Raw genomic sequence first — 24,997 nt, 5'->3', positions numbered from 1 at the left:
ACAGATGAATCCTCATGAAAACAAAAATACCTCTATCAGAATTACCACCAAACAAATTATACAAATCTCAAAGTTTCTATTCTGAAAATGAAAAAACATTCTAATGTATGTCCTCTTTAAAGCTTGCATTTATTATCAAACGTTCAGACCAGTTTCATAGAATAGGCCAGAAGGGGCCTTGGGGGCCTGCAACGAAAGGATTTTTTTTCATTAATGTACTTGATTTGGAAGTTATGCTAGCAATAATAACAAAAAAATAGATTATTTCATTGGGTGAATGGGAGCATAGTGCAAATAAGTCAGATGATTAACTTTCTCATAGTTCTGAAATCACAGGTTGGTGAAAGGAAAAGGTACCTGTAGAGGAAAAAAATGTTTGGCTTGCTTTGACTGCCAAAGAGATAAGCAAACATTCTCTGAGGGCTCTCAGCATGGTGAAGCATTTAAGGATAGAAAAGCTTTTGTTGGTTGCACAGCTGTAGAGGGAGCTTGGAAAGAAAATGCCTTGCAAGTTGGTTGTATTTTTAATTCTTGAGAGAAGGAAGAAAGGGAAAATTGATACTTAACTGAGATTAGTTTTAGATAAACAAATTAAGTTCTAATATAGTGCATGATAAATTCTGACAAGTAGTACCTGACATATTTGAGGTCTGTGACTTATGTAGTTCTTTGCTGTAGAATTCTTTGTTCTCCTTCAGGATCAATTAAGGATTTTCATGAGCATCACATTCGAAAATATTCCGAACACTGAAAAAGCACTGAGTATGTTGAAGAAATTTGAAAGGTACTGTGTCCTGTTTAGATTGCTAGACTTCTGCCAGGATATGGAAATAACACTTTGAAGATTGTGTGAAATGGGGGAAGCAGATCAGGAAGCATCTCCTTAAATACAAACAAAATAAAAACAACTCAACCACCTCTCACTCAACTGTTCAGCTCTGTTAAAGGATTGTTCAAAATTAGCCTAAGTACAGGAACACTTTATGGCTGTTAACATATTTGCCTTAGCTTTGTCCTTGAACAATGACATTAATTTATTAACACAGTACAGTTAGGAGAGAGTAAAAGCTTGTATTAGGAAACAGTGAAATTTGTCTTGATAAATTCACAGCCTCAGTATTTTATCAGTTTTCTTCTAATATTCTGTTTAATGGAGTAGACTGTTAGTGGTGGATTGGTTACAGTTTGCTGCACATAATTTCAGCTCAGTGTCTGAAAACAGTGACAAACCAGAAAATGTGTAGGCTCACTTGGAAACTTTATCATCTGGTCTAAATCTTGGTTGCTTAGAATCAGGTTGTGACAGCATTTGTTCAAGATTTAGTGAAAACTGCTGCTTAAGTAGTTATTTTCTAAAGAATGCAAGGGAATCTGGAACAATTGTATTTTTTAGCAACAGTATCAGAAGAATTTCAGAAGTATTAAAGGGATTTTTCTAAATGATTTTTTTTTTCCAAGCAGATTACAAATCCCTAATCTTGGCATTGATGAAGAGTATCAGAAAATACTTCAAAATTATGGTCATGACATAGAAACAGTCTGTAAGCTGTACACTAGGCAGAAGCAGGACCCTCCACTGGCTCGTAATCTGCCTCCAATCGCTGGTAAGATCTTGTGGGCACGCCACCTATTCTACAGGATCCAGGAGCCCATGAAGTCTTTCCAGCAACACCCAGCTGTTCTGCAAACGCCAGATGGAAAACGCATAATCCACAACTACAACAAAGTAGCAAAAGTTCTTATGGAGTTTGAGGTTATCTACCACAGGGGATGGCTTCAGCAGGTAAAACGGCTGATTTTGATTTGGATATTTCTTTTGAAAAAATGTGGTGGATTTTTGTTATTGGTAGAATAATAGCTTTACAGACCAGACTGGATTCCTGTTGTTTCAGCCCTCAACAAAACATTGAGTTACAGCAGTGTGAAGGAATCTCTGGCTAGTAGCAGTATGCAAGTATGCCAAGCTATTGACTTAGGATGTCTCTTAAGTGAGGGGTGGAATAAGAAAAGGTACTTCCTGATAAAGTGTTTCTATTAATAAGCAGTGCCTGTACTTCCTGCACCTTAATTTAGGAGCAACTAAAGATTTTCATTATAACTAAGAAATAATTGTTATGGAAATGTATAATGAAGATTCAGTGGTAGCCTTTCCTGCCTCTCTCTCTGCCATATCGTGCTGACTCTGGTGCTAGATGATCATGATGGGGAGAGGAGTTCTATCAGTTGGCTAGCTTAAGGTAAAAGCAGAAACAGAGGTTTCCTCTGGTCTGGACAATATAGATTTGGTTTTTGAGTCGTGATCCATGGGTATACTCCAAATGAATGCATATGTATAAAGCATGCACTCTCAGCAGACAGAGCATCCTGTAGAATTAATAACATACTCTGCACAAATGTGTTTCGAGCCTGTTATGGATTAACCCTGATGCTCACTCACTCCCCGCCCTGTCACTGACTTCCCACCCAGTGAGACAAGGAAGACAAAAGGAAAAGTAAAAGAAAAAAACTTGTGGGTTGAGACAAGAAGTTGCTTAGTAAGTGAAGGAGAAGTGGAGAAAGAAAACTAAGTATTGCAAAGGCAATGACTTGCCACCTCCCATGGGTAGACCAATGTCCAGACAGTCCCAGAACAGAAGATGGCTAATCCCCTCAACCCCTGCCTCTCTTTTTTTTATTGCTGAGCATGACGTTATATAGCATGGAGTATCCATTTGGTTATTTCGGGACATCTGCCTGGTTTTGTCCCCTCCTAACCTCTTATGCACCCATTCCCCATGCTCCACAGTCTATTCATTGCTGGAGGCAGAGTGAGAAACAGATGCTGTACAAGCACCGTTCAGTGACACCTAAAACATTAGTGTGTTATCAGCATTATTTTGATTACACATCTGAAATACAGCACTGTACAAACTGCTATGAAGAAAATTAATTCCATCCCAGCCAGACCCAGTACAGCGTCATTTCATTTCCTATCAACCATTTGGTAAGGCAGAACACTTTGTAGTCTGAATGTTCATAGAATCATAGAATCATTTCAATTGGAAGAGACTCTCAGGATCACTGAGTCCAACCATAACCTAACCTAACTGTGGCACTAAACCATGTCCCTAAGAACCTTGTCTAAATGCCTTTTAAATACCTCCAGGGGTGGTGACTCAACCACTTTGCTGGGCAGCCTGTTCCAATGCCTGACAACCATTTCTGTGAAGAATTTTTTCCTAATATCCAATCTAAACCTCCTCTGACACAACTTGAGGCCATTTCCTCTTGTCCTATCACTTGCTACTTGGGAGAAGAGACCCACACCCTCCATGCTACAACCTCCTTTCAGGTAGTTGTAGACAGCTATAAGGTCTCCCTTCAGCCTCCTTTTATCTGAGCTGAACAGCCCCAGTTCCCTCAACTGCTCCTCATAAGACTTTCTTCAGAAAGTACAGTTTATCTTAATTTCTAAATCTCATGTGACTGATTTTGCCATTTTGGGTTTTGTACACAGAACCTCTGACTGCCTTCGTATTATCAGATGGCTTCTGCAGGGGCTGCTTTCTAGCCTTAAAATCTCTGTGCCTTTCTACTGTCCTGTTAGCATATTTTCCACCTCTGTTTTCTTTGTTGCCTTGTCAAACAGCATGTTGTAGAAAAATTTGCCTCAGCCTCTCATATCTCGAAAAGAAGGATAAGAATCTCCAGATGACTGTTTTGAGGATGGTGGCACAATTAGCAGTGCATCTGCCTCTTGTTCTTGGAGCTCAGCCCCAACTATTGTACAATTAAAATTTCTAGTGCTGATAAACATCAGTCATCTCAAAGCTAGTCTTACATTAGACCTGAGACCAGATGTTCCTACTGTCTCTTGTCTAATTGGAATATACAAAGATTTCCTCACCCTTCCCCCCTCACTCTTGCATTTACTATGAAGGTTTAGAGGATCGTAAGGTTTGATTGTTTGATACTGTAAGTGGGAGTGTTTGTGTCAATTTGGTGTACTAAAAAAGGAGAAGTGACTACAATATTAGATGTTGTATAATATGCTGTCTTCAGGCTGCTGTGGTTCCGGTGCTGGATATGTGTTACTGGTGGTTAATCTGATGCTGACTGCCAGTTGGGAATCAAGGAACCTGAAGAATATTACCTCAACTGTTCTTTCATTATAGGTTATGTTTCAGGTATGTCAGATCTACATTGGGCACTACTGACCTCTGTATAACTGGTCCCTCTCCTGGGCAGTAATGAAAATTTCCACTGTTTTCTTTAACTTCAAGTACTTATTCTGGTAACTTGAGAAGCCCATCTTTGATTTCATGTGTTCTTGACTGAGAGCTGGTGTGTTTTGTGTATCGCTCATGTTTTATGAAAGAGGAATTGTGATGCTGCAGAAAGCCTTTGGCATGTGTTTTGTGTTTCTGTCTTGGACTTGGTTTCTGTTTTGATTCCAGTACTGTGCTGGATACCTGCATTGTTCCAAGTACACTAATGATAGTTTTCACTGAATTGTATCTGCTGCTGCTATCATATCCTTGTCTGGGCACTTTTAAGATATATTCCCTGTCTCAGCTATAAAGACTAAGGAGGTTGTATGCTTCTTGTTGGGCTATGTATGCCTTCTTCGGCTAGATGATCTAGTGGTTAGATTTTATGACATGTTCCACGCCCTGATGCCTTTTTTGTGAGGTCCTAGTGACCTGATTCTGGTTGGTGTTAAAATTAAGAGTCTGGTTTCTCCTATAGCAGCATCAAATTGCACTTGGCAGCCATATAACCCCCCTGAGCCTCCTCCAAACTCAATAGGTGGGAGCAAAGGGAGGTGGATTTGAAGAGAATTTCAAGTTTTTGAAACAAGTACACATGCCTTGAAAAGATATGAAAAGTATATCCACTTTAACATCAACACATTTGTCTACTAGATACAGCAAAAGCCTGTGACTATTTTTTCAGTAGTCCTTTCTCTCGAGGCAACAAGAGTGCAGATGGATGTGGACATGAGCTCCATAGAACACAAGGTGGAGCTCCTGCTTTACTGCTGAACAAGAGAAAAAGGCGAGGCGAGCAAGTTGCCTGTGGGGAATACAAATGTAACTGAAATACGGCTGTAGCTCCTACTACTTTTTTATTCTTCAATACAATAGAAATAGCTAAGCTTAGTGGCTCTTTCTGATATTTCCAAATATTTTTCCACCCTTTTTGCCTGTTCGTTACTGGATGGTTACCACCTTGTTTACCCACTTTTTTTTTTTTTTTAATAGCATAAGATTTAAAACCATTATTTTTGTACTATAGATGATGTTTGACTTAGACATATTAAAATAATAAAATACTAGGAAGTATGAAAGTTATTGTAATTCTATGGCAGCATAAGATTTGTGCCTTCAAGGTATCCCTTATTTCTATCACCAATATTTGTTACCATAATAATGAAAATTGCATGGAAAAAAACATGAATGTGAGAGGCAGAGATTGATAATGGGAATAGTGAGTCTGAAGCCCAAAGAAGAATGCTGTAAGATATACTGGTGGATATTGCAGATAAAACATAAGCTCCTATTTAAGGCAACTTTGGTTGAGCAGAGCATGACAAGTTCACTGACAAAACTTGATTACATAATTTCTTGAAAAATGCTGCGTAAAATGTCATCATAGTACCTGATACAGCTGGAGGAAGCAGTGTAATCAACTATAGTTTGGACAGGAAAGGAGGTGCAAATTTTCAGTGTGTGTTCCGTGAAAAAAGGAAAAGATACACTGAAAGAAATCAATGGGTTATGAAACTCTTGCTTAAAAACAAGCTCAATCTCAATATAATGTGTTATATGAAATTGGAGAAGTGAATGAAGAACAATAAAACTATGTCAGCGAAAGAGCAACTGAAAAAATAGGAAAAGCGGTGAAGTTTTTAATGTAGGAAATATTTCCCTACTTAAGGCATGACTTGTTCCTCATATCAGCAAAATTTTCCATGTGTGGTGGTCTTGTGAACGCTGTCCCTTCCAATTCCATGGAAAACAAATGGTATTCTAGCATTCAAATAAGACTGTTAAACCAGTAGTGTGATTAGGCTTCCCTTTTAAGAATTAAAAAACCCCAAACGTATAATAAACATTAATCCTAGTATTTTCAAAAATTTGTGCAGAGATTGGATATAATTGGGAGTTCCATTAAGATTGGAGTGTGATTTATCTATTAGGGAGTGTGAAACAAGTGAAAGGACAAACAAGGATAAGTTTATTCAAAAGATATCTGAAGAAGTTACCCAAGACTAATTTAGTTTATCAAGAAGGTTGTGTGCATGCTTTTTACAGAATCTACCATAAGTTTTAAGGAAATGAGAGTTCAAATGTAAGAGAATTGGAGTAAGAAAGTCCATGGCTCTGCTTTTTATGTTGGACTGTGGAATGAAGTTTATGATATCCAAGAACCAACAGAAAATTGTCTGTTGGATAAAGAACAGTTAATTTGATTTTTAAGGTTTTGGGTACTTAAATACAGTGTTAATAAAGTTTTGTTGTTGACTCATACTATATTAAACTTTGTTGTCAGAAATACCTTATTGTAGTATCTGCTGAAGTGATACTTATGTCCAAAACAAAGTATTTAATTGTACTGGCTTCTCTGATCAGGAATGATGACATTGTTTCCTGCAGATTGAGTTAACTAAAAGAGGACTTCAGTCATCCCTCTTGGTAAAAGCTCCAGAAACAGGAGAATTATTTGTGAATTTTGACCCTCAAATATTAACCTTAATCAGAGAAACAGATTGCATGGCTCACATGTGCCTTGAAATACCACCATTTGCAAGTGTTATTCAAGAGAAGAGAGACTGGTATAAGAAGATTGTCAACAATTTGCAGGTGGGTTCATTTTATTAATGTGTAATGTACATTAAGATGTCAAAGTTCTATATATATGGAACAGAAAAAATGAAGACCAACTACTACACATTAGGAAAACATTTGCAAATCTATTTTTTATCTTTATGACTATATTAAGGCACTTTTAAAAAGGATTTGTTTGCTTTGTATTTTCTGTGAAGTCACTTCAAAGGTGGACAGGTTTAGGGAAGCTCTGAAGAGCTTGGGAAAGAGATGAGGAGGCAAGGAGCCTCACTAGGTGAACCTGCTTTCTAAATGATAAGCAATTTACCTCTCAACCAATAATGGAGTCAACATTGTATACACTTTGTTTTGGAGGATAGCTGGGAGGGAGGAACAGCTGGTATGCCTTTAAAAAGTGTAAAGCATGCAGCAAGCAGGAGCATAGTTCCTGCACCAGTGTCTTACGTAGATGTCTGTGGAATAGTTTTAAAAAAGGAAGCTAAAACTTCCCCTTCTCTCATCTTCTAAATTCTTTGCATCATTTTGCCTGCCTATGAACAGACAACGCTCTGATGACTGTCACAGAGGCACTCTGAGGTCAGTTTAAGGGACAACAGGGTCCAAAACAACTTTTATTAAACTGGTGAGAAACAGGGTTTTAGCACTCCAAAAGTGACTTAAATACAAGTTCGGATATCAGTTGAGGAAAATTATTAAGGGGCAGCAACTAATACAACAGGCGGTCCACAGAGTACATGCACGTGGCTTCACCAAAACAATGCCGGAACCGTCTCTGAGTCTGGGAGGAGTACACTCTTGCCTGAACATGGTGCGGGATTATATTTAAAGAGATAGACGTACTCGTAGTGAGTACGGAAAGTTAGTACACTCGTGATTCTGCAAGGGTAAATTTATTATACACTCGCAATCCTGTGAGGGTTAATTTACTTACATGTGCAAATGTGCACGGAACATTACACGTGCTTATGTGGAAGCACGGGCGGAAAATACACTCGCGATTGTGCGAGGAAATAATTTATACACATGCTTGTATTGAGCAAGGAAAGTTACACATGCAAATGTGCACGGAAAGTTACAAGTGCTTATGTGGAAGCACGGGAGGAAAATACACCCATGATTATGCGTGGATTTATTTTACACATGCTCATATTGAGCACAGAAAGTATAAATATACTCGCAATCCTGCGAGAAGTTTTACTCACACACATGGCGGCAAGGCAAGCGGAGTTTCCATCCCGGGGAGGGGGGCTCTTGGCGGCAGCATCTCGCTCGTGCTCCGAGAGACCCGCGACAATGGGCGGAGTCTTGACGAGAGTGCTGTTTTTTATATTGGCTGATCAGATCTGACTGTAGGCATTCTAGAAGCTTCTCTGCACCCCCACACTGGCTGCGGGGTGCCCCTGAAGCCTCCAAACATCCCCCACACTGGCCGCAGGTGCCCAGTGGCTCACTGGCGCCTCGGCACTCCCTTCTCCTAATGGCCCTGGCCAGGGTGCTCTGGGGCAACTGTTAGCCTCGAACAGCAGAGAGAGAGGGAGATGTGCCTACTCCTTCCATACTGAGGAGGGAGCGGGAGAGAGGGTTTGCATCCTGCCACAATGACACAAGATGAGGATTCGAAGACAGGTGTCCAGAAAACTATAGCTTCAAAGGGCTGCTTGATTCTGACGTGAGAAAAAAAAGTCATATTAGACCATAAAGTTATTGTAAGGATTGTTTTTTCCAAAACAGGTGAAAATACATCAGCGGTTTAAAGATGCCTTAGAAACCAAATACCATATTAAAGTTCTGGTAAAGCTGATCTCTAATAAGCTGCTGAAAAGTTCGAGTTCACTTAGTGTGCTTTTTTTGTTGTTGTTGTTGTTGTTGTTGTTGTTGTTGTTGCCTTTTTTTTTTTTCCTTCTGGAATATCTGGTTAGAACCGAAATTTACAACCTTTTTCTATGTTGTGGTTTAGCAGTGGTAGGCAGCTAAGCATCACACAGATGTTCGCTTACTGACTGTGGTGGGATGGGGGAGAAAATCCAAAGGTTAAATGAGAAAACATGTGGGTTGAGATAAGACAATTTAATAGGAAAAACAAAAGCCACACAAGCAAGCAAAGCAAAATAAGGAATTAATTTACTAATTCCATCAACAGGCTGGTGTTTATCCATCTCCAGGAAACCAAGGCTGTATCACAGTTGCTTGGGAAGACAAACACCATAGCTTTGAATATCCACCTTCCTCCTTCTTCCCCCAGCTTTTATTTTTAGAATGATGCCATAGGTATGGAATATCTCTTTGACTGGTTGGGGTCAGCTCTGCCAACTGTGTTCACTCCCAGGTTCTTTTGTATCCCCAGCCTCCTGGCTGGTTGAGCAATGTGAGAAGTGGAAAAGGTCTCAATGCTGGATCAGTACTGTTCAGCAATATCCAAAACATCCATGTGTTATCTGTACTGTTTTGGTTGTAGATATAAAACATGGTACCACACCAATATGAAAAAAACTAACTCTATCCCAACCAAAACCAGTATAATCTACAACAATGAATTTCCATGTGAAGTAGTACTTACATTATTATAAAGAGCAACAAATAATGAACTTCTGCCAAAAGTAACGAAAACAATTAATTAAAACAATTAATTATTAAATTATTGCAGTGATGTACACCCAGGGGATTTTTCTTAATTTAGGTTGTGATAAATATGTGTATGTGAAGGGGTTTAAATCAGTGTATGTTAAGTAATACTTTAATTCTCTGTTTATTTTAGATGATGCTGGCAGAATATAAAAGAATTAAACTAAAAATACAACACCCTATGGAACAACTAGTGACTCCTTGGTTAGCAAATGTAGATGATTCTATACAGCCAGGTCTAATGTTACTGACCTGGACATCCTTGAATATTGAGAAATATATTAATACAGTTTTTCACAAGCTAGGTAAGTCACTTACCTCCTTCCATTAACTTCTGCTTGTTTGTTTCTATGCAAATGCAAGCTGTATTATTAAGCTTACTATCCTTGATATGATTTGCACTTAATTGACTTACATGTGAAAGAAATTGGAATTTTCATCTGTCCTGTACTTCATGAAGCCTCTGCTTTATAACAACACCTTCTTTTTTTTTCACATATTTGTCAAATTTTTACTGGGGGATTGGACTAGATGAGGAGGATTGGACTAGATGATCTTACGGGGTCCCTTCCAATCCCTAACATTCTGTGATTTTGTGATTCTGTAATATGAATGGGATGGCAGTTAGAGTTAAACCAAGCAAAAGGTAATGTGCAAAAGGTCCTGCGTATTCTGTAATCTCAGAGTGATATCTACTTTTTAAAAGAGCTCCTAGGTTTCAGACTTTTCCTAATCTTGCCTTTTGTTTCTATAATGTACAAAACAAGTTCACGGGGAATAATATCTCAACTGAGTTGACACTGTTCCTGCTCAATAGCTTTTCACATTAACCTTTTTTTTTTATATATCAGTCTTTTTAAAACTCATGCACACACATTTTGGGCAACAGCTTTAGTAAACAGATGAGCTTGTATTTTTTCCAAAGATTATCACAAGATTTCACTGAGATGCATATTGTTTCAGAAGATACCAAGTTCCTTTTACTTCAGCTTAATTACTACATCAAACATTTTGTTTTTTTTTTTTTTTTCCGATTATGTAAGTAGTTATAGCGGGCATTTTCTTTAGTTGAAATAGCAAATTAAAATGCATTTTGGATGCTAACCTGACATTACACTCAATTTAATTTTGAATAATACAAATGGTTTGAGTCTGGAACAGACACCTTGCTGCTATTTCAATTTCAGCGTTGAAAGCAAATTGCTATTAAACTCGAAAATTCTAGTGATTTTTTTTTTTTTTTCTGTTAACTATTATTTGGCTTCTAATAAGGACAGATGTTTTAGTTGTCAAAAGTTTCTGTTGCTAGTAGGTTCTCCAAGTGGTAACTAGTTCAAGCTATAGGAGAAGCATTCCGGGACCTGAGCTGAATTTTAATGTATTTGTATACTTTAAGCTCATTTTATATATGCTTATAATATTTTTCCTGGTATCTTTTAGGATATGGGTAATATATGCTAGATGAGCATATGTTATGCTATGATTTCAATGGCAAGCCTTGCCATGAAAGTTTACGTATTTGAAGTAAGTTGGTTAAGGTGTAGAATTCATATAAAATTGAATATAATATTTTGTTGAAGTAAAAATTCAAGCAGGTCCCTGCAAAGACAATTGTTTCAAACTTTTAAGCTTGTCTTTAATCTTCTGTTTGCTTCAAAAGCTGGGCTGGAGTTATTGCTTGACCGAGTGAATGACTTGGTTGAATTTCGCATTGATGCTGTCCTTCAAGAAATGAGCAGAGTGCCACTCTGTAAGCTGCCTGAAGATGAACCACTGAGCTGTGAGGAATTTCTCCAAAAGACTCAGGTTATTAGATTAAAGTTTCATAAAGAAGTGTTCAGTAACTTTGAATTAAGCTGTTTTCCTTTTTTTATATAAGATAAAACCAGTGCAGAATTAATGAAGAATGCATAGGACAATAAAGTAAGGAAATTCCTACTTGCTTGGCTGGAACCCTAAAAAGAAACAAAAAATACCAAATGCAAAGAGTCCAGAACTGTTATTTTCTGAGCTTAATAATGTCAAGCCAATTACTGTATGATATTTCTTTTACGCTTTGATATCACTCTGTCAAGGTTTAATTGCAAGGTGACAATAAATTATGACAGATGCTCTCTGTTAATTTTGCCCCGCATAGGAAAACGTCCTCGCTAAGGGAAGGTGATAGGATGGTAGGAAGGAAAAAGGGAGAGAGACTTCAAATGGGAAAGGTTTTTAAAGGCTTTACTAATGCTACTAATAAATAGAGAAAATATACATAACATACAAAACCAATCTTGAATATGCTGGGTAGCAACAGGGTTGCCTGGTGTGGAGTTAGCGTGACTCCAGCAGCTGCAGGGCAGGCACCCGGAAGTCCTCGGTGGGACTTTACAGCAAAACAAAACTGGATTCAGGAATGCAGTGTCTCAGGCCTTGGATTGCAGGGACAACAGGCAGGGTCCTTTTCAGATGCTGGGCATGGCTGAAGAGAGAGAGAGAGACACTCGTGATCTCCCTCTGATATGGGGTGTATGACATGTATGGGATGGAATACTCAGTTAATCAGTTTTAGTCACCTGTTCTGTTCACCCCTCCTTGCAAATACGCCCGTATCATGACAGAGCATGTGAAATCTTATCAGAATTCCTGATTGTTATAGTAATAAATCTAAACATGAGCTGCTTCTGCATTCCATTGGTTGTGCTTATCAGTCCAGAGCTCTGTGTCCGAAAAAACACGCAGGCAAAAATTCAGAAAACTGCAGTTACTTAGAAGGCACTTAGAAGAACTTAGCTGAAAGAAAAATTCACTAAAAGAGAACTGGTCTCTTTTTTTTAAGAAAACCAGGACACACTCAGATGTTTTTCCTCCGTGACAGTGCCTTTTTCTGTCGTTGTTGCTTATTAGTGCGTTTGAATAAGGGAATTGCCCATCTGATGCCTGTGTACTGCATAACAAGTGCACTTTGTTGCCTGGGAGAGTAAATACTACAGAAATGATTGTGTACTGAATACCTCTGTTAATCTCAAGCTCTCCTGAGTTGGTAATGGGCTATCCAAAACATACTCACAAGTAGCTGGATGAAAGTGTTCTGGGAAGATCCCTTTCCTTCACACCATCAAAATACTTTTTATGTTGAGGAGAATTAACTGTAAGCATGTCAGTTGTTAGCCAGTTAGAAAGCTGATTGAGCTAGTAATAAAATTGAATGGCAGAATGATTTTTATGAGGCCATAATGAGATATTCTGCCATTTTAGGATATTATGTCTACCTTGTATTTTCTACCGGAATAAACTTTGTTTTGGAAAAGATTGTGCAAGATCATGTAGGTAATCTTTATCCCTGACCTCTTGTAGCAATAAATGCTATGAATCAAAGTTTTGTTTCTCTTAGTGTACTTAGCTTTTTGGCCTTTCCTCTTTTGTCTCTTGTAATAGCTCATCTTGTTGTTAAATACATAGTAAAACTTAAAATAATATTTTATGGAAGGAGTGTTTATTTGTAAACTACACAGTCCATAGGTGTGTGTGGTGTTCTTTCTTTTTTTTTTTTCCCTGGGTTTATCCTGCTGCTACTTTCCTGGTAGGGCTGATAGTAAAATGTATATTCACTGAAGTAAAAATATGTAAGAGTGGACACAAAAAACTTCTCAGTACTGTGTGATAATTGATACTGCTTAATGTTGATCTTCTGCAAGAAAACTTGAACTGCTACATAGCAATTACAACACCACAACAGCCAATCAATTTGAGTTAGCAGAGTAAGTGGTATACTAACCCTGGTTACAGGTATAATGAAAACAGTAACAGTGTTTGTAATCTAACTGTAGTTTTTAATTAGAAGGGACTAGAAATAAGTTCTGTTGCCTAACAGTTGTGTTTGATTTTCTAAAGAAGTTGCTGCAAAAAAAATAGTTATACAGTGGGGAAAACAATACAGAATACTTTGTTTAGTATAGTAGTTGCTGTGATAATGCAAATCAGATCTGCTTTCTCTCTCAATTAGACTGAATCAAATTTGGAAATGACTGAATCTTGCTAATGGCTGAATTTTTCTGATTATTGAGTTTTAAGTAAATGGAAGTAGCCAGGTTTGATTAAGCTTAAAGAAAAAGGGGATAAAAAAAGCAGAAAAAATGAAGAGGCAGTAATAGTTAAAAATTATAATTGGCTAAAGCATACGTGATCAATTTTATGATAAATATTTAAGAAAAAACTGCACAATACTTTAATACATTTCTGAATGTTATTATATCTCATTCTTTGATTTCTTCTACCCCCAGTTAATAATTTTCTTGCTTATTCTAATCATAAATATAGCTTTTGATAGAATTTATCTCCTGTCTAGCTATAAACAGGAAATATGATTGGCTGATCCGTTTTATGGAACAACCAAGAAATGTAAAATGACAATGATGGAAAGAAAAGTTGAATCTTCCACATCTAAATTGGAAAGTTAAGAACATAAAGAAGTACTTGCTTTTGGGAGCCCTTTAATGGAACTTGACCTTATAAACATTGATTCATGAGACTAACTATGGATGAGTCTTGATTTATGAAACAAGACACAGCAATTTTGAAAGACATTTATGATGTCTTGTTTGTCACAACAAAGAGTACAGCACTAAACAGTTTGGAACAAACCAATTTGAAGATAACTTTGTGTGTTGATCTTGTTTTTCCACAAATCTGAGGCCTTGACATTTGTGTTAATAAAGGCTGCTATGACCGTGAAATAGACATGAGAGCCGGGAAGATAAGAATATATGTTTGTTTTGGTTTGATAACAGGAGCTCTGTATAAAAGCTTCTCGGACTTTATGTTTAAAAAGCTCACTGGTGGAAGATGCTGTTAAAGAGCTGATTAACATGTTACTTGACATTGAGGTCCATCTCAGAAAAGAAAATGAGAAGTCAGTTGTGACCACTAGGGAAAAAATTGCAGGTAAGAAAATTGTACTGTAGCTCTGTGCTTAAGTTTTTTTTGCATGATGATAGTATGTGTTGGGGCAATATTGTAGATTAGCTGACTGAAGTATTAATCAGTATCTAATGTTTAAAGACTTCTGCTTGAACTTGCCTAGGTAACGGATCATCTAACAATCATCTGTCATCTGCAAAATAGGTCAATGTTATCAGTCTAACTTGCATGTTGAAATGTTAATGTCATAGAAGCAGCTGCTTATAGGCCTTGGTTAATTGCTGCACTTCCTAAAGAATATAAAAAATAATGTCTGAACTTTTGTGATAATCATGCCAGTTTGTACTGAGGAGAGAAGGTGGATGGGAGTAAAATGACTTTTAGATTGAGGTACAAACTACAAATGAGTAAAATCTGCACTTCTGTAAAATATATCTGTATTTCAGACACCTGTGGAAGTGTTGCTTTATTGTGTTTTCAAATCCCTTAAGTCAATTTAACTAACTAGATTCATGGTATTTTAGCAACAGAAGAAGAAAGAAGATCAAAAACTTTGACTTCCTCCCACAATTCCAGTGAGATATGGGCTGGACTGTCTTTTCCAGCAAAGAGGAAGAGAATGGATTTAGAAACATTGGAGGAAGAAGCCAATGAGCTGCTTTCCTACTTCAATCATTGTAATGCTGATGCCCTCCTGAAAGTCACTCGAAACACTCTGGAGACCATACACAAACGCATCCATGCATCTTCCATGATCAGCTTCTTAGGTGGCCATATTGCAGTACTTTGCTTTCTTAGCCTATAAAAAGAAATATATAAATGTAATATCCCAGAACTATATAAAAAAAGAGTCACATATGTAAAAGAGGGGAGAACAAAGGGAATTTGAATAAGCTGTCTTGTTAAATCACAGTTGATAACAGTATATTTGCAAAGGATTTTTTTCCCTGTAACAGTAAGAATGTGTCATTGCAATGCTGTCTCAGGACTGACTATACTGTTCTGAAACTGGATTTTATGTTTAGAGCTGGACTTGATAAATGATTACCAGTTTAACATCAGCTTTTACGTGAAACTGTATGAAAAAACAATAGAGAAAGAAGTGTGTTCTCTTTCTCTTATTAATTGCCTTTAGATCTGTTTATCCATTATGATGGAACGCTCTTTTGAAGCGTGCTCTTGTTATAAACTTTTAAGAAACAAAAATAAAGGCATTTGTATTATATTTGGTCTCTATAGCATATAAGGCATACAATATTATGAGATTCTAAGGAGTTTTTATGCCCAGTTAAGTATGCTGACTGGGCCTACAATCCAGATGATAAAATTTTCTGCTAAACAGAGTTTAGCTGCACAGAACGAGTTGAAGAGGAACGTCAGGGAGAGAAATAGCTTGGCACTTAGTTTCTACCTGTGCTGCTATAAACTTTACATCATGTGAATTACTCAGGAGTATTTTTTTTTACTTAAGAAATTACACTCAATACTCAACACTAGGGTAGATGTATAGGTTTATATCATTACAGTGCCTAGTTTGATATCTTGAAAAAAAGTGAATAACCTTTGTTGTTGTTGTTGTTTTGTTTTTCATTTAGAAAACCACAATGCTTCTAAGCAGAAAAAAAATGCTTATCCTATAATTAGGACTAGTATCAACCTATCTATCCCTAATATCATCATAACACCTTCTTTGGATGAGGTACAGCAGACACTTAATAAAGCTGTAGATAGTATTGTGAAAGTAACAAAAGGAGTTGGACAATGGAGTAAAGAGAGAATATCCAAGGTTTGTGTCTTTAACAACCTTACTTAAAGCTAATGTTTCAAAACTACTAAAACCAGAAAATGAAATTTTATGTCTTCCTCAGAAGAAAATGTTAGAGAGACAAGTGGCTGTGTCACAGTGTGAGAGCAGAGACAGCGATTCTGATGATGGAATGAAAGAGACTGGAAAGAAAAACATTCATGGTAATGATAAACTTCGATATCGTTCACTTTGAATGTTAGGTAAATGTGATTTATATGGAATGTATTACAGGATATGAAATACAAAATGCATCAAAAGTGGTAAAACGAAGACTTCATAGATTTTAAACTACCTTGGAGGAGAAATATGATACAATAAAAATGCCGGAGCATCTCTTTGTGATTAGAAACCAGTCTTGTGCAAAGATACTTATCTTTGTGTGGATTTGAGTAAGGTGATTTTTTTGTGCGTCTCAGAGTATTGTACTGCTTTGGGTTCTATCTGCAGCATGTAAAAGGCTGATACGGTGCCAGCTTGGGCAGCATAGTAGAAATTGTGAATGAGTCTGGAAAACAATTATAGTCACCATTGCTATGCAAAAGATATTTTGTGATTTGCCAGTGTGGTTTGTAACTTGGCATGTTCAAATGGCATCTTGTACTGAAACTCCTTTAAGCAGGAAAAGTTGAACTTAAACAAAACCTGGTGTTGAATAGAAATTTCTATATAAATTGCAGTATTGGTGGAGAGAGGGTTCTGTAAAGGATTGAATAGATTGAATTTCAAAAAGGATTTTTACTTAATCTGTTTTGTGATCAGACATGGAATTAAGTTATTTGAGGTATTAATTCAAGCAAATTTTATGATGGTATCTTTGATTGCTGGGTTTTACTTGTCTGAAATGGTTTAGAATCAAGTCTAATTAATTGTTCTACTTTGTGCTTCAGGTACTTCAAAAATATATTGAGTTTTTTAAGGTTAGCTCCCTCTTAAATACCTAAAGTGTAGGAAAGTAATACTTGAACTGGTTAAGAGGTGAAATTGTTCTTTCTCTTATCCAAGTTTAAATGAGAAATGATGGTAAGTTCTGTCTTGTGGGTTTTTACTAACTGAGGAACCTTCCTTTTGTCTTTTCTTTTTTTTTTTTTTCCTTTTGAGGACTGGCTATGATCATATTCTGAGATTTAATGTTAATTTTTATTTCAGATTGTTAGTTGTGGTCTACCCCACATTATTTCAGAAAAATAAAAATATTTATGGATTTGCTCAGTACTGACAATATCAGTAAATCAGGTGTAGTGTACAGAATGAAACTTGAGGAGGAGTGAGAGAAAAGGAAATACTATATTTGGAAGACTGGAGTGGAACTTGTTCTGAATTTGAGAGAACACCTAGATGAAGCAAGTTTCTAATTATATTGTCTACCTAGACTTCTAGTTGCCTTCTGGATTAATAAGACCACATCACTTTAAAATGCATGCTTATTGAAAAATAGGTCATTAGTTTTTTGTCTATAGGAATTTGCCTGACCTAAGCAATATGTCTGTCTTAAAACTGCTTTTGTGTTCGAATCTGCTTTTATAGATAGTGTGTCAGATGCAGCATCACTCAGTTTGTCTGATCCAGTGCAAAGCCAGGACTTCTTCAAGAGTGTTTCAGAGAACAAAGAAATTATTAAATTAGTATCTTTACTCAGCACTGCTATTAATTCGACAAAAAGGGTAAGACAATCAAGATGTTAATTTACTATCACTATCCAAGGGATCGTCATGTATTGCTTTTAATGTCCTTGGGTAATATGAGCAGGTATTTTAAGCAGTGGTTAAACATATGAATGAAAAAATGTAGCATGGTGGATGGAAAACATGTGACTGTAAATTTGCTTCTATGCTTTGAAAGCATAACATGGATTGAGTGTACTCTGCTCAAAAATTTATGAGATTTTGAATATCACATGGAGTAAAACTTGGGTCTGATTAAAAACATACTTCCAATTGGTAAAACATTATAAAAATTCTAACTATAGTTGAGTTGTGTGTATTTAACACAGGATTGGTAGTAATTGTACAAGTGTGTTTTATTCACATAGACATTCTAATGAAGCCAACATGACTTCTGGCCTATTATGAAGTATTTATCAAGATTTTTGGAAGAAAATTGGCTGTCAGCTTGGCAATTGTAAAGTACTGCATAGGATTTGCTACTGGAGATTAGGAGATATCTTAAGAGATATGGATCATTTATTTGCCCTTTTCTTATTCTATACACTCTCTAATAAACTGTAGGTATTGAACTGATATTTCTTTGGGGAATTCTGCATCAAGTTCCTCCAACCTTACAAAAGAGCCTTGCCAGGTGGAAATTTTTGACACAAAGCCTTATAACTTCAGTGGTACTACTGCACAACTGGTTTTCAGTTGCCAGTCCAATAAGTGGTAGGGAAGGATGAGTGTACTGGATCCTAGTCTTAAAGGAGCATTTTACTTCCTAGTGATTCCTAGTATTTTATTGACTGAAGAATCACTTCACTGGAAAAGACTATAACTGATTTGACAAATTGAATGTGATTAGCATACAGTTCTTGGCAAAACTTGTGATTGCTAATGGAGATAGCTTTAGCATAAATTTACCAGCAGCCTTCTGTTCAGTGAGGTGATACAACCTGCTCCACTATGAGTCCTTAATGTATTCTAACAAGTAGATGCTAAGAAATTATATGTATTTTATATATATAATGCTGAGAATCTCTCTTTGAACTAATTTGTTTCAGGAAGTTCTTACAGCTTTGGACACTTTAAGTTGTTACCACCATATATGGCAGAGGGACAAGGAGGAAAACATTAACAAATTAATGATGGGAAAGCCATTACTCTCTGAATTTGAATCTGAAATTTTGCATTTTCAAGACTTGGAGCTGAAAATCAATTCTGAGCCTGAATACATCTGCGTGGGAGCTATCGCACTGTACACCGGTAGAGTTCAGCTTTCCACTTCTCTCTTGAGACATGTACTTTCTGACTCCTGTAGGAAGCAGAGATGTTGCTTGTTTTTGGAAGGGTGAGCTGGGTTAAAGATAGAGAGTCAGAGAATGGCTGTTTGCTGATTTGGCTGTAAATGCATGCAAACAAAATGCTAGTGCAAGGACATCTGTGAGGCTCAGCTGGAGTTTCTTCCCCCACCTGGATACTTCTGCTCACTTATGGGGTGGATGGTAGATATTTGTCTATCCTTCAGTCACTGACCCCCATAGCTACGTATTTTATCAGAGTAAGATGTTTATGTCGATTTTCTGCTTTCCTGGCTGCATATAATGAGACAGCTGAAAAGCCTTCTATTTAACACAGCTAGTTAAGTGAAACATGCATGTTGTTGCTGATTCCTTTTTTACCATGAAAACGAGGCCCAAAACATATATATATATAGTACATATATATATATATATTTGTTTTTTTTGTAGCTCAGGTTCCACAACACTTTACTAAATTTTTATAAGCATTTTACACCAGTATATCAGAAAGAACAGTTGGGAACTGTGATGGAGTGTAAAAAATGCATGCAAGTGATTTTGCAGTGCATGTCAAAACTGAGGAAACAGAATATTTTCTTCATTAGGAAAGAGTGTCAATCAAATGTCTTTGATTATATCATAAGGCAAAGAACTAGAGAAACAAGCTAGCTGTTGAAACTCAGTGGAGGTGGGGTAGTTCTGAAATTCAATAAATCAAAAAGACCATCAAGTGTGAGAGCTAAGCATGGGAAGAGGCGCTTTGTCAAAAGGAAGACACACAAATGAAATCTGCACAAGGAATGAATATTAACAGGGTCAAAATTATATCCAGCTAAAATTTTATGTAATGCTTATTTTGGTATTGTTTTTTGACTGTTTTGTTGAGAACTGGGAGGAGGAAATTTGAATTTAATGGCAAAGTTTTAGAGAAATGGACTGGATTTTTTCAAAATTGGGCAGCAACTCAAGAAAACTTCAGGTTTCTCTCTAAATGTTTATTACTCGTTTACACTGATGCTACAGATGAAACTTAAAAATTAAGTGGTTGATGGACCATTTTGTTTCATTTGGTTTCATTAAAGATCAGATCAACCTTTCTGTATCTTCAGTTTCCCTAATCAGACTCTTAGCTCCACATTATTTTTTTTTAAACATTAAGTTTTGAAAAGATTTTAAACTTAGGCCAATTTGTTAATGATGTGTAGGACAGAAATAGGTATAATGATATATATGATGAACAAGATGACAAGTGTGGAGTCCAGCCTCATCTTTCTAGTAGGAAAGATGAAGTATTCTGAGAAGATTATGAGGAAAGCAATGGTGAATCACAAGCAATCCTCTAAACCACTCAGAGGTGTCAATGTGATTTTATCTTTTCTGTACGTGGATGGTTAGGCTGAAAAACCAGAACTGGAAGCAAAGAGAACACATATAGAAAAAAGATTGAAAGTACATCTTAAAAAAAGATCTACAATATCTAACTGTCTATTCATTGTTCAATGTTTTTAGCTGATCTGAAGCTGGCACTGAGAGCAGAAACCAAAGCCTGGATGAATTTACTGGGGTGTCATTGTAATAAGAAGTACCGAACAGAGATGGAAGCAATTTTCACTTTTGTAGAGGAAACTAGCAAGAAGCTAAATCGTCCCATCCAGGATCTGGATGATATAAGAATAGCCATGTCAGCTTTAAAAGAGATTAGAGAACTACAGATCTCCATCGACTCTCAAATTCGGCCCATTGAGGTAGTTAACAGGAATTTTTTATGCATGGATACTGTTTCAACAGAGCAATTGTTTTCTGGGTTGAAGCTTACCAGTGAACTTTGAAAAGCTATGATTTAATGTATGTCGGATGTTGGGTGGCGGACCTGTTGTATTCCTGTAAAATTTTTTTGTATGAAATTCTGATTTGGATAAATGTGAACTTGTTGAGGTGAGAGGTGGTCTAGTGAATAGTGCAGAAATTGACTGATATAGGTAGAGGGAAGATGAGAATACAGATATTTAATACGAGAAAGCTTTTGGTACTTTGTGGAATGTGTGTGGAAAGCATTGATTTTCCTTTTTTTTCTTTCTTTATTTTTTTAGCTTGGCCTCTGGAAGAGGACAAAGCTAAAGTTAGGCAGATAATATGAGAATGTGTGAGAATGATTGCTTTATCAGCTATATCATGGGTCAAAATAAACATAAACAACTGACTTCCTTAAAGAAGTTCACTTACTAGAATACATTACTTAAACATCTGACAATGTAGGGGCTTCTGGTCAAATGGCAGGGTTAAAAACAGATAAGTAACTGTTTCTCTGCATTCCTGATCAGAGTCTGGGTTTCAGAATACTGTAGTTTTGCAAAATTCACCATTGGCTAGATGTTCAGTCAAATATTTTTTTTCCTAAGACATGTTCATAAGTCCTGACTGCCCATAATTTTATTGTCAGGGTTGTGTCTTTATTGTTTTAAATAAAGGTAACTTAACACAGGATTTTTATCTACCAAATACTGATGATTCTATTATTTCATTTTGGAGATGCAAAAACTGTGTTTACAGTCAGTCAAATGTCTTGCACCTGTTTTCTCTAAGATGAGTAAAATTATGGAATGCAGTATGTATTCATAGGGACAAGTAATGGAAACGAGTGTGAAGCCCTTCCATATTTCACAGAATACAGCTTAGAAGGAATGTATCTCTCAGTCTTAGAAGCTGTGAGGATCTCACTAGTTGTTTGGAGAAGCAAGAATAGGAGAAGCATGGTGAGAAGCAAAGCATATCTGCAGCTGGAGCCTTCTGTGAAACTGTCATAGGTAATGGAATCTCTTAGGAGATGACATTTTGGAAGTTTCTGCTAAGACCTGTCCTGGTTTGCCATGCGATGTGGAGCCTAGGCAAAAGCCATAGTAGCCCAGGATTCCTAGTGCTCCAGTTCTGCAAGGAGAAGCTCTGAGTCCCTAGGCATAAGGAGTTATCCTTCAGGTTTTTGAAACTGAGGTTGATGTATTTTCCAAATAGTGGGGTGACAGACAGTTATATTTCCATTTTTGCAATTTTTCTGCAATTTGATGAAACTGGAAAACATAAATTGAAGTAATTCCATTTTATACAAAAATTTTCAGGTGAAAACATTATGCTACAAGATTCATTTCTACCCTACCTTATAATAATTTACAGTAAGCAAATTTCAGTTCTGTTTTTATGAAACTTAACTAAGGATTTCAATATGTGGAACATTTATACGTTGGTGGTACAAGTGGAGATTGATATTCTGAGAAAAAAAGGACCATTAAGTAGTTCTTTGAGTATACTGCTCATTCTGAATGATGTCCCCTGTGACCAGTTATAACATTTGAAATAGTTGCAACATGCTAGTTTTAATAACTTTTGATGTGATTTCCTAATTCATTTTGTTGAAAACAAGAAGTAGGGCTTAGAAGTCTTTATGGAGATGTTTGTTTGCTTCACTTACTTGAGGGCCTCTGCTTGGATGCTTTCTCATGGCCCACCTCCTATAATATTCAGCTTGGGTCACAGCAAATAACTGAAGGCAAGGATCAGAAAAATATTCTTATTAAAACGAAACTAAAACCTGCAGACTTAAGGAGTACTTTAGCTGGAAATAGCTTTTTAGAGAGAGCACTAGGGCAAGTAATCTATCCAAAAGCAGAATGTTATGTGAAGGGCAAGGAGTTAAGGAGAACTAGCTAGTTTTCATTTTAATATTTCTTCCAGTTTTATATTGGTTTGCCAGATTGTGATTATTACTATGCAAACAGAAGAGGCTTTCTTTTTCTAAGAAATCATTCTGTGTTCTTAAAAATCTGAAATGTTAGCATACACATATGTGTAAAATTAACTTCAGTTATCATTTTGTGTATCTTGATCCAACATTCTGACAGGAATCCTATGCTATGTTAAACAAATATGATCTACTTGTGGCCAAAGAAGAGACAGAGAAAGTGGACACTCTGCACTACACTTGGGAAAAACTGCTAATCCGTGCAAATGAAGTGCAGAATGACCTCATTGCTTTGCAGCCAAACTTCAGAGGGGAGCTTATTAGTACTGTCAAGACTTTTACCGAAGACTGTTCACAGTTCTATTCAGACTATGATCAGGCAAGTTTTAGTGTTGTATTTTATAAGAGGAGTTTTTGAGGAGGAGTTGGAGCATGAAAAGATTGTGGAATTGACTAATTAATGGGATGTGCTTCTACTGTCTGAAGAAGATATTTATTCTTGTTGATGTGGTATTTGAGTTTCAGTGCAGGGCAGGGTTTGGTTATTTTTTGTATGGTGCTAAAATATATAATGCTTGTAACTAACTCTTAAAGATTAAAACTTGAGACATTTAGGGTTTATGATAAACATCTAGTTAGCATGAGTAAATGTGAAGATTTAGATTCATGAGAAATTATGTTAGAATGAAAGAAACTTTTTCTGATGTTATGAGTACAAATGACTGAAGCGTATATTCTTTCTCATGTCAAATATGAGTCAAGCTGAACCAGTTTTGTATCATCTTCTAAGTAATTGTGATTTTTACTCGAAAAAGGAGCTACCTTTGCCTAGCTTTTACACTTATATATATATATATATATTTTTTTTTTTTTTAGCATGGGCCAATGGTGGTTGGTTTAGAGCCTCAGGAAGCCAGTGACAGGCTTACTATGTTTCAGGTACTGTTAATTCTAAGACATTGCTTAATATTTATTGCAAGTAAACTAACACCTGAAAGCTCTGAGAACGAATTTGAGTAGTTGAAGTAATTGTCATTGATACCTAAGATTACTGATTTGGCAAAGTCTGTTTTAACTTAATGAAGGCTAAGTTGGCATTTTTTTTATGCCTTTGCAAGGAATGCTGTTTAAAATATATTTTTTTTAGGACCTAAGAGAAAGACTGCATAGATAATGAATAATAATTACTAGATTCAAGTATCCTGATGAGACCCTACTCTCAAGTATGGTTTATTTGGCTATAGGCTGTTCTTATATTTGTTATTGTGTCTTTTTCTCAAGAATACAACTCTGCCCAATCTTCTTTCAGTCTCTTTTTTTTTTTTTTTTTTTTTTTTGAATAGTATTAAAGGTTCCCATTTTGTCTTGTTGAAATGTTTCTTTGTGCCATGATTAATTTCTCTTCTGGTGATGCTGCCTTTAATGTTTTTCCATTTTACATAGTGCTACTCTTTTGGTTTCCTATGTTTCTCCAGTTATATTGCAATTGACAATTAAATTTTTTCTTCGATGCTTAAACAATAGTAATTCTAACTTCACCCTTTCAGTGGAAGAATCGCACAGCATACTTGGAAAGGTAGACTTTGCTACATCCACTTTTCTTTGCATCTTTCCATCTTTTTCAAGTGAAAGCTTAGCATTTATTGTTCTATCGCTGTGCGACATACAGTAAATGACCTCCCTGTCAACTTCTAAATATGTGCATCCAAGCTAACTAAAAGTTACTTTTCTCACGAAAATTATTGACAAAACTGTTGAAAGTGCAAGTTGTTAGTATGTCCTGTATATCTTTCTAGTGTTTATTAGATTTTAATCACTAATTCAGCTCTAAACATAATGCCAGGTCTCAAATATTGAGTATTTAATTTTATTTAAATTTATATTTTTTCCTTTCTTTCTTAGAATCGATTTGATAATCTTTTTCGGAAATATGTTACTTATACTGATGGGGAACATCTTTTTGGTTTACCTGTTACTCGATATCCTCAGCTACTTGAAATAAAGAAGCAACTGAATCTGTTACAGAAACTCTATAATCTGTATAACAATGTCATTGACACCGTCAGTGGCTACTATGATATTCTTTGGTCAGAATTAGACACTGGAAAAATTAACACTGAACTTCTGGAGTTTCAGAACAGGTGAGAAACTGCTGC

General features: G+C 36.4%; 1 protein-coding gene across 5 annotated transcripts in view; it reads left to right on the top strand.

Moving 5' to 3' along the window:
- Positions 1-24,997, top strand: part of DNAH5 (dynein axonemal heavy chain 5) — a 147,017-nt gene that overhangs the window by 43,702 nt on the left and 78,318 nt on the right. For all 5 annotated transcript variants that reach the window (XM_071804482.1, XM_071804481.1, XM_071804480.1 and 2 more), the window contains 15 exons: positions 699-784; positions 1,462-1,783; positions 6,639-6,845; positions 9,586-9,757; positions 11,113-11,258; positions 14,225-14,378; positions 14,879-15,121; positions 15,950-16,140; positions 16,223-16,322; positions 17,686-17,822; positions 18,872-19,073; positions 20,618-20,853; positions 23,002-23,220; positions 23,718-23,780; positions 24,744-24,982. In XM_071804482.1, coding sequence (XP_071660583.1) covers positions 699-784; positions 1,462-1,783; positions 6,639-6,845; positions 9,586-9,757; positions 11,113-11,258; positions 14,225-14,378; positions 14,879-15,121; positions 15,950-16,140; positions 16,223-16,322; positions 17,686-17,822; positions 18,872-19,073; positions 20,618-20,853; positions 23,002-23,220; positions 23,718-23,780; positions 24,744-24,982 — 2,717 coding nt within the window. The remainder of the gene's footprint in view (positions 1-698; positions 785-1,461; positions 1,784-6,638; positions 6,846-9,585; positions 9,758-11,112; positions 11,259-14,224; positions 14,379-14,878; positions 15,122-15,949; positions 16,141-16,222; positions 16,323-17,685; positions 17,823-18,871; positions 19,074-20,617; positions 20,854-23,001; positions 23,221-23,717; positions 23,781-24,743; positions 24,983-24,997) is intronic.

The sequence above is a fragment of the Patagioenas fasciata genome, chromosome 2, assembly GCF_037038585.1.
Source record: "Patagioenas fasciata isolate bPatFas1 chromosome 2, bPatFas1.hap1, whole genome shotgun sequence".
Taxonomy (NCBI): Eukaryota; Metazoa; Chordata; class Aves; order Columbiformes; family Columbidae; genus Patagioenas; species Patagioenas fasciata.
This window is presented reverse-complemented; position numbering and strand designations above follow the sequence as displayed.